General features: G+C 36.0%; 1 protein-coding gene across 1 annotated transcript in view; it reads left to right on the forward strand.

The window, feature by feature from the left end:
* PTPRQ (protein tyrosine phosphatase receptor type Q) overlaps positions 1-17,119 on the forward strand; it is a 289,628-nt gene that overhangs the window by 79,991 nt on the left and 192,518 nt on the right. Inside the window, exons 23-26 of the mRNA XM_082350721.1 lie at positions 84-283; positions 7,330-7,579; positions 9,159-9,287; positions 12,672-12,818. Coding sequence (XP_082206847.1) covers positions 84-283; positions 7,330-7,579; positions 9,159-9,287; positions 12,672-12,818 — 726 coding nt within the window. The remainder of the gene's footprint in view (positions 1-83; positions 284-7,329; positions 7,580-9,158; positions 9,288-12,671; positions 12,819-17,119) is intronic.

The following is a 17,119-nucleotide window of genomic DNA, read 5'->3' on the forward strand; positions in this document are numbered from 1 at the left end:
GTAACATCCCAAAGTTATATAAATGCCATTCTAAGTTTTATAACAATGTTTTTCCTCTCCTTCAATCCCTCTCACTTCCCCAGCTCCAGGAAAAGTGGTGAATCTCACAGTCGAAGCCTTTAACTATTCAGCAGTAAGCCTGATTTGGTATTTACCTCGGCAACCAAATGGCAAAATTACCAGCTTCAAGATTAGCGTCAAACATGCCAGAAGTGGGATAGTAGTGGAAGATGTTTCAATCAGAGTAGAGGACATTTTGACCGGGAGATTGCCAGAATGTATTGTAAGTATCATGAAACATCTTCTATGTCTCAAAAATTTTAGGTAAATTACATCTTGAAGTTTTGGTAAAATTTCCATTTTACCAAAATGATTCTTAGCTATTTGATTACTTATAGTATCATATGATATACAATTGGCTGTAGTCAAGGCAGAGTAAGAGAAAGGTTTGAGAATTCAGCAATGAGATGTCAGATCACTTAGGGAGCTCTGGAAAGACTACATGATAGGCATGGCATTTGTGATAGGCCTTGGAGTAACGATAGGTGGAGATTATGTGGAGGTAGAGGACACTTTATAAGCCCTGAAGTAGGAAATCGTAGGATATCACTGGAAAAAAGATAATACTTCCGTGTGACAGGAGAGGAGGGGAGGGGAATAGTCAAGGTTAAGTTTGTGGAAGTAGATTGTTTTTGTTGTGTATATCTTTAGTGAAGAGTTTGTTACTACTCTAGTCATAGATGGGAAATCCCTGGAAGTACTGTAATAAAGCTTTTTTTTTTTTTTTTAGATTTCTTTTTTATTTTTATTTTTATTTTTTATAACATCTTTATTGAAGTATAATTGCTTTACAATGGTGTGTTAGTTTCTGCTTTATAACAAAGTGAATCAGTTATACATATACATATGTTCCCATATCTCTTCCCTCTTGCAGCTCCCTCCCTCCCACCCTCCCTATCCCACCCCTCTAGGTGGTCACAAAGCACCGAGCTGATCTCCGTGCTATGTGGCTGCTTCCCACTAGCTATCTATTTTACATTTGGTAGTGTATATATGTCCATGACACTCTCTCACCCTGTCACATCTCACTCCTCCCCCTCCCCATATCCCCAAGTCCATTCTTTAGTAGGTCTGTGTCTTTATTCCCATCTTGCCACTAGGTTCTTCATGACCTTTTTTTTTTTTTTCCTTAGATTCCATATATATGTGTTAGCATACTGTATTTGTTTTTCTCTTTCTGACTTACTTCACTCTGCATGACAGACTCTAACTCCATCCACCTCATTACAAATACCTCCATTTCATTTCTTTTTATGGCTGAGTAATATTCCATTGTATATATGTGCCACATCTTCTTTATCCATTCATCCGATGATGGACACTTAGGTTGCTTCCATGTCCTGGCTATTGTAAATAGAGCTGCAATGAACATTTTGCTACATGACTCTTTTTGAATTATGGTTTTCTCAGGGTATATGCCCAGTAGTGGGATTGCTGGGTCGTATGGTAGTTCTATTTTTAGTTTTTTAAGGAACCTCCATACTGTTCTCCATAGTGGCTGTATCAATCTACATTCCCACCAACAGTGCAAGAGGGTTCCCTTTCCTCCACACCCTCTCCAGCATTTATTGTTTCTAGATTTTTTGATGATGGTCTTTCTGACCGGTGTGAGATGATACCTCACTGTAGTTTTGATTTGCATTTCTCTAATGATTAAGGATGTTGAGCATTCTTTCATGTGTCTGTTGGCCATCTGTATATCTTCTTTGGAGAAATGTCTATTTAGGTCTTCTGCCCATTTTTGGATTGGGTTGTTTGTTTTTTTGTTATTGAGCTGCATGAGCTGCTTGTAAATCTTGGAGATTAATCCTTTGTCAGTTGCTTCATTTGCAAATATTTTCTCCCATTCTGAGGGTTGTCTTTTGGTCTTGCTTATGGTTTCCTTTGCTGTGCAAAAGCTTTTAAGTTTCATTAGGTCCCATTTGTTTATTTGTGTTTTTATTTCCATTTCTCTAGGAGCTGGGTCAAAAAGGATCTTGCTGCGATTTATGTCATAGAGTGTTCGGCCTATGTTTTCCTCTAAGAGTTTGATAGTGTCTGGCTTTACACTTAGGTCTTTAATCCATTTTGAGTTTATTTTTGTGTATGGTGTCAGGGAGTGTTCTAATTTCATACTTTTACATGTTCCTGTCCAATTTTCCCAGCACCACTTATTGAAGAGGCTGTCTTTTCTCCACTGTATATGCTTGCCTCCTTTATCAAAGATAAGGTGACCATATGTGCGTGGGTTTATCTCTGGGCTTTCTATCCTGTTCCATTGATCTATATTTCTGTTTTTGTGCCAGTACCAAACTGTCTTGATTACTGTAGCTTTGTAATATAGTCTGAAGTCAGGGAGCCTGAGTCCTCCAGCTCCATTTTTCGTTCTCAAGATTGCTTTGGCTATTTGGGGTCTTTTGTGTCTCCATACAAATTGTGAAATTTTTTGTTCTAGTTCTGTGAAAAATGCCAGTGGTAGTTTGATAGGGATTGCATTGAATCTGTAGATTGCTTTGGGTAGTATAGTCATTTTCACAATGTTGATTCTTCCAATCCAAGAACATGGTATATCTCTCCATCTATTTGTATCATCTTTAATTTCTTTCATCAGTGTCCTATAATTTTCTGCATACAGGTCTTTTGTCTCCTTAGGTAGGTTTATTCCTAGATATTTTATTCTTTTTGTTGCAGTGGTAAACGGGAGTGTTTTCTTAATTTCACTTTCAGAGTTTTCATCATTAGTATATAGGAATGCAAGAGATTTCTGTGCATTAATTTTGTATCCTGCTACTTTACCAAATTCATTGATTAGCTCTAGTAGTTTTCTGGTGGCAGTTTTAGGATTCTCTATGTATAGTATCATGTCATCTGCAAACAGTGACAGCTTTACTTCTTCTTTTCCGATTTGGATTCCTTTTATTTCTTTGTCTTCTCTGATTGCTGTGGCTAACACTTCCAAAACTATGTTGAATAATAGTGGTGAGAGTGGGCAACCTTGTCTTGTTCCTGATCTTAGTGGAAATGGTTTCAGTTTTTCACCATTGAGGACAATGTTGGCTGTGGGTTTGTCATATATGGCCTTTATTATGTTGAGAAAAGTTCCCTCTATGCCTACTTTCTGCAGGGCTTTTATCATAAATGGGTGTTAAATTTTGTCGAAAGCTTTCTCTGCATCTATTGAGATGATCATATGGTTTTTCTCCTTCAATTTGTTAATATGATGTATCACGTTGATTGATTTGTGTATATTGAAGAATCCTTGCATTCCTGGAATAAACCCCACTTGATCATGGTGTATAATCCTTTTAATGTGCTGTTGGATTCTGTTTGCTAGTATTTTGTTGAGGATTTTTGCATCTATGTTCATCAGTGATATTGGCCTGTAGTTTTCTTTCTTTGTGACATCTTTGTCTGGTTTTGGTGTCAGGGTGATGGTGGCCTTGTAGAATGAGTTGGGGAGTGTTCCTCCCTCTGCAATATTTTGGAAGAGTTTGAGAAGGATAGGTGTTAGCTCTTCTCTAAGTGCTTGATAGAATTCGCCAGTGAAGCCATCTGGTCCTGGGCTTTTGTTTGTTGGAAGATTTTTAATCACAGTTTCAATTTCAGTGCTTGTGATTGGTCTGTTCATATTTTCTATTTCTTCCTGGTTCAGTCTCGGTAGGTTGTGCATTTCTAAGAATCTGTCCATTTCTTCCAAGTTGTCCATTTTATTGGCATAGAGTTGCTTGTAGTAATCTCTCATGATCGTTTGTATTTCTGCAGTGTCAGTGGTTACTTCTCCTTTTTCATTTCTAATTCTATTGATTTGAGTCTTCTCCCTTTTTCTCTTGATGAGTCTGGCTAATGGTTTATCAATTTTGTTTATCTTCTCGAAGAACCAGCTTTTAGTTTCATTGATTTTTGCTATTGTTTCCTTCATTTCTTTTTCATTTATTTCTGATCTGATCTTTATGATTTCTTTCCTTCTGCTAGCTTTGGGGTTTTTTGCTCTTCTTTTCTCTAGTTGCTTTAGGTACAATGTTAGGTTGTTTATTCGAGATGTTTCCTGTTTCTTGAGGTAGGCTTGTATTGCTATAAACTTCCCTCTTAGAACAGCTTTTGCTGCATCCCATAGGTTTTGGGTCGTCGTGTCTCCATTGTCATTTGTTTCTAAGTATTTTTTGATTTCCCCTTTGATTTCTTCAGTGATCACTTCGTTATTAAGTAGTGTATTGTGTAGCCTCCATGTGTTTGTATTTTTTACAGGTCTTTTCCTGTAATTGATATCTAGTCTCATAGCGTTGTGGTCGGAAAAGATACTTGATACGATTTCAATTTTCTTAAATTTACCAAGGCTTGATTTGTGACCCAAGATATGATCTATCCTGGAGAATGTTCCATGAGCACTTGAGAAAAATGTGTATTCTGTTGTTTTTGGGTGGAATGTCCTATAAATATCAATTAAATCCATCTTGTTTAATGTATCATTTAAAGCTTGTGTTTCCTTATTTATTTTCATTTTGGATGATCTGTCCATTGGTGAAAGTGGGGTGTTAAAGTCCCCTACTATGAGTGTGTTACTGTCGACTTCCCCTTTTATGGCTGTTAGTATTTGCCTTATGTATTGAGGTGCTCCTATGTTGGGTGCATAAATATTTACAATTGTTATACCTTCCTCTTGGATCGATCCCTTGATCATTATATAGTATCCTTCTTTGTCTCTTATAATAGTCTTTATTTTAAAGTCTATTTTGTCTGATATGAAAATTGCTACTCCAGCTTTCTTTTGATTTCCATTTGCATGGAATATCTTTTTCCATCCCCTCACTTTCAGTCTGTATGTGTCTCTAGGTCTGAAGTGGGTCTCTTGTAGACAGCATATATATGGGTCTTGTTTTTGTATCCATTCAGCCAGTCTGTGTCTTTTGGTGGGAGCATTTAATCCATTTACATTTAAGGTAATTATTGATATGTATGTTCCTATTCCCATTTTCTTAAATATTTTGTGTTTGTTATTGTAGGTGTTTTCCTTCTCTTGTGTTTCTTGCCTAGAGAAGTTCCTTTAGCATTTGTTGTAAAGCTGGTTTGGTGGTGCTGAACTCTCTCAGCTTTTGCATGTCTGTAAAGGTTTTAATTTCTCCATCAAATCTGAATTAGATCCTTGCTGGGTAGAGTAACCTTGGTTGTAGGTTTTTCTCCTTCATGACTTTAAGTATATCCTGCCACTCCCTTCTGGCTTGCAGAGTTTCTGCTGAAAGATCAGCTGTTAACCTTATGGGGATTCCCTTGTGTGTTATTTGTTGTTTTTCCCTTGCTGCTTTTAATATGTTTTCTTTATATTTAATTTTTGATAGTTTGATTAATATGTGTCTTGGCGTGTTTCTCCTTGGATTTATCCTGTATGGGACTCTCTGTGCTTCCAGGACTTGATTAACTATTTCCTTTCCCATATTAGGGAAGTTTTCAACTATAATCTCTTCAAATATTTTCTCAGTCCCTTTCTTTTTCTCTTCTTCTTCTGGGACCCCTATAATTCGAATGTTGGTGCGTTTAATGTTGTCCCAGAGGTCTCTGAGACTGTCCTCAGTTCTTTTCATTCTTTTTTCTTTATCCTGCTCTGCAGTAGTTATTTCCACCATTTTATCTTCCAGGTCACTTATCCTTTCTTCTGCCTCAGTTATTCTGCTATTGATCCCATCTAGAGTATTTTTAATTTCATTTATTGTGTTTTTCATCGTTGCTTGGTTTCTCTTTAGTTCTTCTACATCCTTGTTAAATGTTTCTTGCATTTTGTCTATTCTATTTCCAAGATTTTGGATCATCTTTACTATCATTATTCTGAATTCTTTTTCAGGTAGACTGCCTATTTCCTCTTCATTTGTTAGGTCTGGTGTGTTTTGACCCTACTCCTTCACCTGCTGTGTGTTTTTTTGTCTTCTCATTTTGCTTATCTTACTGTGTTTGGGGTCTCCTTTTCACAGGCTGCAGGTTCGTAGTTCCCATTGTTTTTGGTATCTGTCCCCAGTGTCTAAGGTTGGTTCAGTGGGTTGTGTAGGCTTCCTGGTGGAGGGGACTAGTGCGTGTGTTCTGGTGGATGAGGTTGGATCTGGTCTTTCTGGTGGGCACGTCCACATCTGGTGGTGTGTTTTGGGGTGTCTGTGGCCTTATTATGATTTTAGGCAGCCTCTCTGCTAATGGATGGGGCTGTGTTCGTGTCTTGCTAGTTGTTTGGCATAGGGTGTCCAGCACTGTAGCTTGCTGGTCGTTGAGTGAAGCTGGGTCTTGATGTTGAGATGGAGACCTCTGAGAGATTTTCGCCGTTTGATATTACGTGGAGCTGGGAGGTCTCTTGTGGACCAGTGTCCTGAAGTTGGCTCTCCCACCTCAGAGGCACAGCCCTGATGCCTGGCTGGAGCACCAAGAGCCTTTCATCCACACGGCTCAGAATAAAAGGGAGAAAAAAATAGAAAGAAAGAGGATAAAATAAAATAAAATAAAGCTTTTGGGAGGTCTGACGTCTTCTGCCAGCGTTCAGTGGGTGTTCTGTAGGAGCAGTTCCACGTGTAGATGTATTTCTACTGTATCTGTGGGAAGGAAGGTGATCTCCGCGTCTTACTCTTCCGGCATCTTGCCCCAAGTCTCTAATAATGCTTTTTTAAAGTTAATATTGGTTATCTTTGTGATATTATTGATGAGAAAACAACCAAAATTACTTTTCTTTTAAATGCTTTAAGTTGTAGAAGTCACAAAATTTTTTTTTAATTTAGATATCTAATACACATAAACACATATACACATGTGCCCATATACACACAAATACATGTTCTATGAGTTTTGTCTTTTGAATACTGTTGCAGAAAAAATGATCATAACGGTAAGAAAGCGACATTATGTTTGAAATTTCACAATAGGGAAAACATTTCATCTCTTTGGCTCTTGCACTTTTAATATGAATTTTTAAAATTCTTAAAATGATTTTGCTATAGTTATACCTTTATTCAAAGCCACATGAAATCCTACTTATAAGAAAGATTAAGGTGTAAAGAATGCAGTAAATACATTCTGTTCTAAAACTGTGGACAATGGTATTGATGGAATAACTTTAGACAGTAAGTGGGTATAATTAAAATCTAGCAGATTTGTCTGTAGCTATAATGGGTAAGTGAATCTGTTAAACTCTTACCCAATCATACACATACACACACAAATTAAGAATAATATTTGTAGTATAAAGAAAAAATGAATTACCCTTATCATTGCCATCAAGTGATACCACATTATTTTCCCACTGATGTTTATTTTTTTCACTAGGAGAATAATGAATCCTTTTTATGGAGTACAACCAGCCCTTCTCCAACCCTCGGGAGGGTGACACCTCCATCACGTACCACCTACCCATCGAGCATGTTGCCCGGGAGGAAGATTAGCTCTGTGTGGAAAGAACCTATCAGTTTTGTAGTGACACATTTGCAACCTTATACGACGTATCTTTTTGAAGTTTCTGCTGTTACAACTGAAGCAGGTTATATTGATAGTACGATTGTCAGAACACCAGAATCAGGTATGGTTTCTTTCTTTCTTTTTTTTTTTTTGGTAGGAAAAGAAGTTAAATTATTCATAGACTAACCTTTCATTTTTTTCATGTAGATATTTTTGTTAAAACCTTCCTTCCCTTTCAGTAACTTTTTTTGCCCTAATAACAGATAATAGGTATCCCTTCTGGAGCATCTTCAATTCCAATACTCTTTTACATAAGCATCTAAAATGAGAAAGGAGATTTGAGAGAAGAGACTCCTGAGCTAATAGCCTTGATCTTAAGATCAGCTTTTATCATTCTGTGACCCCAGCAATTTTTCGTAATCATCCTGTCCTTCATCTTCTATAGTCATGTGTAGATGACTTCTCTCACTGATATTGCTATTGCCAGATGTGGAGATAACACCTGCAGTAGCAGAAATATCATGCGATTAACATTCAGCATCAGATAAAAACAGTAGTTAAAAAATACCTACCTGTATCCTCTTTGTATTTCAGTTTCCTTTTGTGAAAAATGGAGACAGTAATAGTATCTTCCTTATGGAGATGGTGTTAGTACTAAATGAGTATGATTAGATATTATTATTACTACTAAATTCTAAGAGTACATATTTCTAGGTATGGTATTTATATATTTAATTATAATATGTTAGCATCCATATATACACATATATATATATAGACAGACACATCTAAACATACTACATAATGCCATACTAAATATATAGTATCAGAAATTCAGTTAGATTGATGATTTTTAAGGCTACTGGAAATTATTACTTGTAGGGTAATTTCACTTAAGCATAGTATTTTTTTCTGATTACATAGGTGTCATTTAAGTACATGTAAATTTGAAGATTTTTCTTGAATTAAACATCTTTGAATCAGACCATTTCCTCTTCCATAGTCCTTACTTCTTTTCATACAAAAAAAGAAAGAAAGAATTTCATGAAGGTCACACAAAGTGAAATTTGGTAGACAAGAACTTTGTTTTAAAAAATATTTGGAATGTTTCATTTCAATTAAAAGAAAGTTTTTTTTTTTAAATATAGAAACATCTGTGAAAAAGACTATTTTTAAATAGCATTATTATTTTTATATGTTACCAATGTTACATTAGAATATAGGTTATAAATTTCCTCTCAGAGCCAAATACAGATATTGATATAAAAAGTAAAATCACTGCCAACAGATTCTGAAGGTTGAGTTATTTCTTTGCCCCTTCCACCTGTGTACACCAGAGGGAGAGCTTTTATCAAGCCAGATGCCCAGTGCTTGTTGAATGCAATACGTATAAATGCTTCAAGACAATGTAAGTGTACAATGAGCTATATAGGAATAAAACACCCTGTGCAATCATATACAGCATTAAGTAAAAATAGTAATTGTTGCAAATAAGGAGTTTATCTAATGGTCCACCACTTATTCAAATTCTTCAATTATAGCCTATCTTTTCTTTTTGTAGGTTGAAAAAACAAACACTTTACTGTGTGACCTTTTATTTTTTCTCTGATTCTGTGTTTTATTTTGTGTATTTAATAAGGTGCTTTTAAATTTTAAATATATATCTATTATTTATTCATTTTTTTCTGTAATCATTTTAGTGCCTGAAGGACCACCACAAAACTTTGTAACAGGTAACATTACAGGGAAGTCCTTTTCAGTTTCATGGGACCCACCAACTACAGTTACAGGAAAATTTAGTTACAGAGTTGAATTATATGGACCATCAGGTAAGTCTTAGTTTTGTGTTTACCTTTTGGAGTAAGAATTATATAAAATATGTTACTGTGATCAAACTTTTAAAAAGTATTTAACTGTTTTTAAAAGACCCTGTAGTTGAAGCAAACAGTAAAAAAGTAATAAGGAAGTGAGGCTCTTTGAACTTTTTGTTTAAAATCATAAATAAGTATAAGGAGGGTAAAACATTGTCCATGTTCCATATTTCATGACAAGGAGCTGAAAGAACAAAGGATAACCCCTCAAGAAGAGAAGTATTAGAGGAGATACATGTCTTCACATATTTGAACAGGAGGACCTTGACTTACTCTGATTGCAAATATATGAAGAACAATGGGCTTCGGTTATATTAAATCAGATTTCTGCTTAGAAGAAAGAGACTATTTCTAATAATTGGGCTCTCTAAAAGTAATATGGGCAACTTCATAATGTAGCGAGTTCACCATCTTTATGAACAAGGAGGAGCTGGACATCGACTTGTCGAATATTTTAAGAGGTTCAAATACTATATTAGTATAAGTTAATTAAGTAAACTCTACAATTCTTTCATAATCTGCATTCTATGGTTCTATGAAATAAGTTTATTTCAGATAGTAATGAAATAACATAAACTCACATATTATCATTTATTTGGAAGAGTGGAAAAATCGACAAATATCCAAATTATTCATTTGGGAACTTCTAGGAATCTATCATGAAACACATGAGTAAACTTTATTTCTCATCCCTGAGTACCTTATGCTCCTAAAATTCTGAAATATTTGCAGGCCTAAAGATATGGTAGTCTGTTTTTCCCCCTCCCTCCTCAATACATAGACACACATGGATACCCAAACATACCTTTTCTATCGGTACTATTTTACAAAATTTTGACAAAGTACTCTTGTATCTGTGAGGCTGGTAAGTCAAGAGAATGTATTTAGTAACTATCGAATTTAGCAACCTGGAAGTCATTAGCGATCTTATCGAGAGCAGTTATGATGGAGTATGTGGGGTAAATGCCTGCTTGGAGTAGACTGAAGAGAGAATGGGAGAAGAGAATTGGAGCAGTGGGTAATGGACGACTCTTGAGTTCTGCTGCAAAGTGAAGCAGTGAATGGAAGTGGGTAGTGGGGGTGAGGGGTAAGCAGCATCGACAGGTTTTCTTTTCAGAGGGAACAAACAAAGCATGTTTGTTTGCTGATGGGAATAAATTAAAAAAAGGATATGTTGATGATATAAGAACGGCAGGAATTATTGGAAAGATATCTTTGTGTAGGCAGAAAATGAGATCTTTTGCTCAAATGTAGGGATTGGTTTGAGATAAGAATCCAGATGGTTTATCCATTGTAACAGGTTATAAGGCAGAGTCTGTGGGTGCAGATGCTGTAAATAGGTACTTGCGTTGGTGGGAGTATGTGGCACATGTCTTCTGAATGATTAATTTTTCCAGTTAATCAACTGGGAAGAAAAAGTGTAAATATTCATCTAGAAGAGTAGAGAGTGACTGTACTACTGAAGTTAAGTAAGGTGCTGAGTACCATTTAGGGCTCATTTGAAGTGCGGTAATGAATAAAGTGATACCAGTCAGAGTGGATTTGTGTTTTTCTCCAGTTCCCTTCAACAAGAGAGGGCTTATGTAAGGCAGTGTTTATTACTGACAGTGACACTGAGGCTGGATAAAGAGTAGACATCAAGTGGTGAGGAACCAAACAAAATAAAGTAGGTGGTAAGATCAATGGATTGGAGGTCCCGAAGAATTGTTGGTTCTGGCTTCTAGAGTAGTGATCAGGAGACAGGAAGTGTGGTCAGAGACAGCTGCATGAAATTGAGATAATTTAGGATTTGCAGTTATTGGTAATAGCGATGTCTGTTATGACTGTGAGGGAGTGGCTGAGATCAGGTGGAGGACTAGATTATTTAAGGAGAGCTTGAAGTAGTTTAAGGATGATCTCTAAGGATATTGAAATCACCACAAATTAAGATGGTAGCATTGAAGAAAATGCCATTGAAGCAGGAGCTAAACCATCCAGAATGAGAGTGAGTGACCCTGGGGTCCACAGATCACTACAACAATGAGAGTCAGTGGATGTCACCGATTGCATGAGAGCTGAAGCTGTGGGCTTTTCTAAGGAGGAGCTAGAATTGTCTAAGAGCGAAGAGGAGCAAGGAGAACACATGCCACACCTGCCCGCCTAGTCGCTTGAGGGCTGCGGGGAAAAATCAGTCACCACCACTCAGGGTGGCTGTAGGGAACAGAAGCAGTGGTCTCAGGGGAGAGCTAGGTTTCAGTTAGAGCAAGAAGGGGAAAAGACTATTCGGAGATAAAGTTGAGGATTTAAGGAATTTTGATGATGGCCCAGTTAAGAAATTTTGCTCAGAAGCTAAGCTACAGAAATTTTCTAAATATATCTTTTTATAGAAGATAGTGAGAATATTTAGCATTTTAATTGAATGAATTTGAGTATCAAACACTGTCACTGTTTTTATATTGGTAAAATCTAATGTGTGGGCTTCCCTGGTGGTGCAGTGGTTGAGAATCTGCCTGCTAATGCAGGGGACACAGGTTTGAGCCCTGGTCTGGGAAGATCCCACATGCCGTGGAGCAACTGGGCCCGTGAGCCACAACTACTGAGCCTGCGCGTCTGGAGCCTGTGCTCCGCAACAAGAGAGGCCGCGATAGTGAGAGGCCCGCGCACCGCGATGAAGAGTGGTCCCCACTTGCCGCAACTAGAGGAAGCCCTCACACAGAAACGAAGACCCAACACAGCCAAAAAAAAAAAATAATAAATAAATAATAATTAAAAAAAAAAAAACCCTGATGTGTTCATTTTAACTATGTCAAAAAATAACACTATGGTTCAATAGGGCTTTATATAAAAGTAATTTTAAGTACTGCAAGATTTTCATTTTTTTTCCATTTTAAATAAATTGACACCAGTGTGATACTAAGCTAAATGTTTAAGATATATTCACTTTTTTTTTTTTTTTTAATTTATTTTTGGCTGTGTTGGGTCTTCGTTTCTGTGCGAGGGCTTTCTCTAGTTGCGGCAAGCGGGGGCCACTCTTCATCGCGGTGCGCGGGCCTTTTACTGTCGCGGCCTCTCTTGTTGCGGAGCACAGGCTCCAGACGCGCAGGCTCAGTAGTTGTGGCTCACGGGCCTAGTTGCTCCGCGGCATGTGGGATCTTCCCAGACCAGGGCTCGAACCCATGTCCCCAGCATTGGCAGGCAGATTCTCAACCACTGCACCACCAGGGAAGCCCTATATTCACTTTTAAAATTGTAATAGTGAATGTTAGTGCATATGTTAACACTTTAATTGCTCTATACTTAAATGTAAGAATGATTACATGCTTGAGGAGTAAATAATCCACAATTATCTTTTGCTTTTTGCAGGTCAGATTTTGGATAATAGCACAAAAGACCTTAAGTTTGCATTCGCTAATCTAACACCATTTACAAAGTATGACGTGTGTGTTGCGGCTGAAACCAGTGCAGGGATTGGACCCAGGTCAAATATTTCAGTGTTCACTCCTCCAGGAGGTAAGAACGCCTCCTCTAGTGTGTTAATGAGAATTTTCTTGCATCGGTTAAACATTGTATTAGAAGCTATTTCGTTGATATTTACCTAATTCATGTTATTTCCTTATCAGATTACTACCTAGTACATTCTGAACATGTGTTCCTTAGAACACTAAACCCATAGCATGCTTCATAATAAGAGGGACCAAAGATCAAGTAAACATCATAGGAAACATTACATGCAGTATCAGCCTGCATAATTCACAATGAATAGTACTGGCAAAATCTCAAGAATACTTAAACAAATGAACACATTTAACATGGTTTAAACCACATTATTTAATGTTGACTCTATCTTCCCACAGAATAACGTTCAGAGAAATCCATGTATCCCACAATACCTATAACAAAGTATGTTTATAATCAAAAGAATATTCTAAGGAAGTGAGGATTTCTGGAAGGTGCATAATATAAATTTACCAGAATATACTGAAATTATTTTAAAAAGTTTCTCCTGAAGAAATTTTTTATTTGTATATATTAAACGTCACAGTCTAAGGCAAACTGTAGTGTTTAAAAAAATGTTACCGTGCCATTTCACAACCTGTTTTCTGGGCCCACACCAAACTTGCTCAATGCCTTCATTTCTATTTAGATATTGTAATTATTTAGGAGAATACAATAATTTTTTTACAGTCACACTAACACTTGAAAAGTTTTCAGATTTTGTTTGTGTGATAGCTAACATACAGTAACTTGTGAATTAAGTACACAGTGTGCACACACGCACGTGCATACACATGAGGCTGGGCATACCTTCATCAGATAAATCATTCAAGTGTTTCACCATGAGAGGGCAGCAACTATTAGGGAATTTTGTACTTCTCCCCCATTTCAAAGAACAACCCTTGATAATATTTTGCTATTGAAAGAACGTAAAAATTATGTTACATCGATTTCAAATGAAAATTCTAATGTGTATACAGTTTCAATACACAGGTTAAAAAAGAGAGGTACGCTCATTAACAAAATGTTCTCATTTTTTCATATCAAAACTTTTTCCATTGTATTTCTATCAGAAGAGTCTTAGCATTGTATGTCTTCTCCATTAGACCTGAAATTTCTCCCACCTCCACCTAAACCTGCTCTTAAGCATTTTCAAGAAATCTAGACAGATTTATGGATGGTTGTCAAATACCACAGAGCAATCTGGCCTTCGTCAGACTTAGAGCCCTTGAATTTGGTCTTTTCTCAACCAACCCAACTGACCAATTTCTATTCTCATGTTATGCAATTAAATAAATTCAGTCTTCTTTCAAGCCAAGCCGATTTTGGTGCTCCTAAACTGAATCCACAATTTAAGATTATTGTTTTATTGTCATCATTCTTGGCCTACAGCATCTGACCAAAATAGGGAAATAGATAATACATTGCCACATACAGTGCCATTTTGTTTATTTGGGATATCGTTTAAGCATTTATTTCCCTTTCTTTATATCTGTACTTTTTATTGACAAAATAATAAGTAGAATTTTAAGGACATTGTTCAACATATTTCACATGGGTTATTTTTCACACCAAGTTATTTTGAATAGATGGCTCTACTTGCCCTGTGTAATGAGCAGTGTATCCTGAGTTTTATCCTACTGCCTCCTGAACTACTCACCATGTAGACCACATCCAGGTGGCTTTCAGGAGAACCCACTGGCAACAGGTGGGTTTCTCTAAGGGCAGGTGTGGCACAGTTCTTACCTCTGCATGCCTGCTTCTCCATGGAGTTCTCAGGGAGTTTCAGTGGAATGCTGGGGCAAATGCAGTGAATGTAGACTCTGACAACACTAATTAATCCTGGTCCCACTAATTAAAACTTTGCCATAAAGGAATCTTTAGACTATATGAGAACAATCTAATAACTCATTAGAACTATATACTTTCAATTAAAATTTATACCTTAGTTTTAGATTATTCTTTTTATTCATTAATACAACAGGGTTCTTTGTATTCTAATTAAAGTTACTCAATTTATTTTTTTCTCCATATTTAAAAGTAGTCTATAGTCTATTTAAAAAATTAATTAGGACCAGCTTTTAAATTAATATACTTTAAAACAACTGAGGTTCTAACAAATCTCCAGATATTCATAGAAAAATATTGAATTGCTTTCTTATAGAAAATATGTGCTATCACATTTTAATGGGGCTGATTTCTCTAATACTGAGAATCATATGGTCCATGGTCTACTTTGATTATCAAAGAAAATCAACATGATGTTGTTAAAGCAGTTATCCTATGTATTTCATAATGTTTCTACATATCCGTTAATATTTTACTGAGCAGATTTCTACGTAGGCATGAAGAAGAGATGGTTTTGGGAAAAAATGATAATTTAATAATCTCTAATGTTATAAAACATCATAGTTGCCTATTCCAAAATGAGGTAATCTGCTGAATATAACATAAGCAACAGAATTTTCTTATTATTTGTATCGGGATTAAAGAAACTTAAGTAAATTCTGTTGCTTCAATATCCCCTAAAACTTCCCTGCCACTAGTGTCAAGTATCTTTTAAGGAGGTTAACATCATTTCTTAAAAGCAAACAAAGTATTGAAATCCATATTTATTCCCCCATAAATAAACTATGGAAGTGAAGACATTTGTCCTTAGTAGTTTCAATTTGCTACTTTCTGCAAATAGTAGCAACATCTTTGTAGGGAGATCACTGAGAAACTCTGAACTTTGTGTTTTTCACGATTCTCCATGACTTTTATTTTTCAGTAGATTTTTGCAAAAGTCACTTCTAATGGAAGTCTAATTTGCTAGATAATGGCAGACTTATTTTAATGTATTTTCTCTACCCCAGTGCCATTTGTCTCCATTTTATTTTTTTCTAAGAATTTTTCATTTGCAAACTCCAAATCATTTGGAATATATTTTTACCAATCATATGTGTACTCTGTTTCCCATTTCTTAGTAAAATTTATAGATGTATTGACTTGAGAATGATTCTTAGGTCATCCCCATGGACAACACCTTCAGAATTGATGCTGAACCATGAATAATTGCTTTGTGTGTTTGATTTTCTTTAGTTAATTTGGTATCAATATTAAAGAAGTTTGATCTAATCCACACTTCTCTGGTTTCCCCGTAAGAATTTGTGGTGTAACATATCAAGTATCTTTCTAAAGACAAGATACAATGCTGTCTACTCCATTTCCTTTATCCCCTAAGCTTTTTCTTCTTTCATAAAAAAAAGAGACAGCCTTAGAATCATTCTTCACAAGTTTGGGGTACATTTTTAGGGTAACATAGAACCACTTAAAGTTGGATTGTAACTTTAGGCATTAGTGTCATGGGGGCAATACTTACTAAGTTATATTGAAAAGTATAAATCAAAAGATAGAGAAACAGTGTCTGCTACTATTTTTAGGTTTGGCTAACAGAATAAGAGACAGTACATTTTAAATATACTGCTGTACTGGGTAATGTTTGGTATCCTACTACATTATTATGTTATATCACATGGGACTGACCATTTCACTTACTTTATAGTAGGCAGGGTTTAGTTATCTGACTATTCTGATCAATGTAGTTATTAAACTGGCTTTTTCAGTTAAGATTCTACATGAGTTCAAATTAGATGGAAAAGTGCCAGGTCTCTTCTTTGATTTATGTTATGCAATACTGAGAGTTTGTCTACATAGCGCCCCCAAAATAAAATGTCAAAGAAAGGTGGAATTGGAGTTTTGCTATTTAAATAGCTGTGTTGTTCTCATACTACATGGTTAATTAGAAAGGTCCTCTACTCTTGAAAAATGTATATTGACATATATGATGATAGAAACATAAGCTTTAGCAACAGTGTATGTTAATGAAATAAAACATGTAAGAGGTGACCTATGCAAAGGATTTTATCTGTTTTATTCCTTCCTCTATCCTCAAGCGCCTAGAACAGTGACTGTATGATGAGTCCTCAGTCTGTTGAATGATGAATGAATCAATCAGTGATTGTAGGGTTCTAGCCTAGAACTCTTCCTCAGTCTTTCAAAGGTCAAACTATTTTTCCTTCAGATTAGAACACCTTTGGGGAAATCAATCTAAAGAGTTATCCTTCTATATAGAGATATACCAAAATGTTTTTAGAAAAGGAGATGCAAATAATTGGCAAATTATAGGTATACCCATGTTATGTTTATTTCAGTTTTGAGCACAGGTTTTACCCATACTGGACACTGGAAATTTGACTGCAGTAATCAGATATGCTCTTAGTCCAGAATTCATCCATCTAGCCATTAACTAGTCAACAAACATTAAGAAATATTTA

This window comes from Balaenoptera borealis (genome assembly GCF_965194805.1).
Source record: "Balaenoptera borealis genome assembly, chromosome: 13".
Lineage (NCBI taxonomy): Eukaryota > Metazoa > Chordata > Mammalia > Artiodactyla > Balaenopteridae > Balaenoptera > Balaenoptera borealis.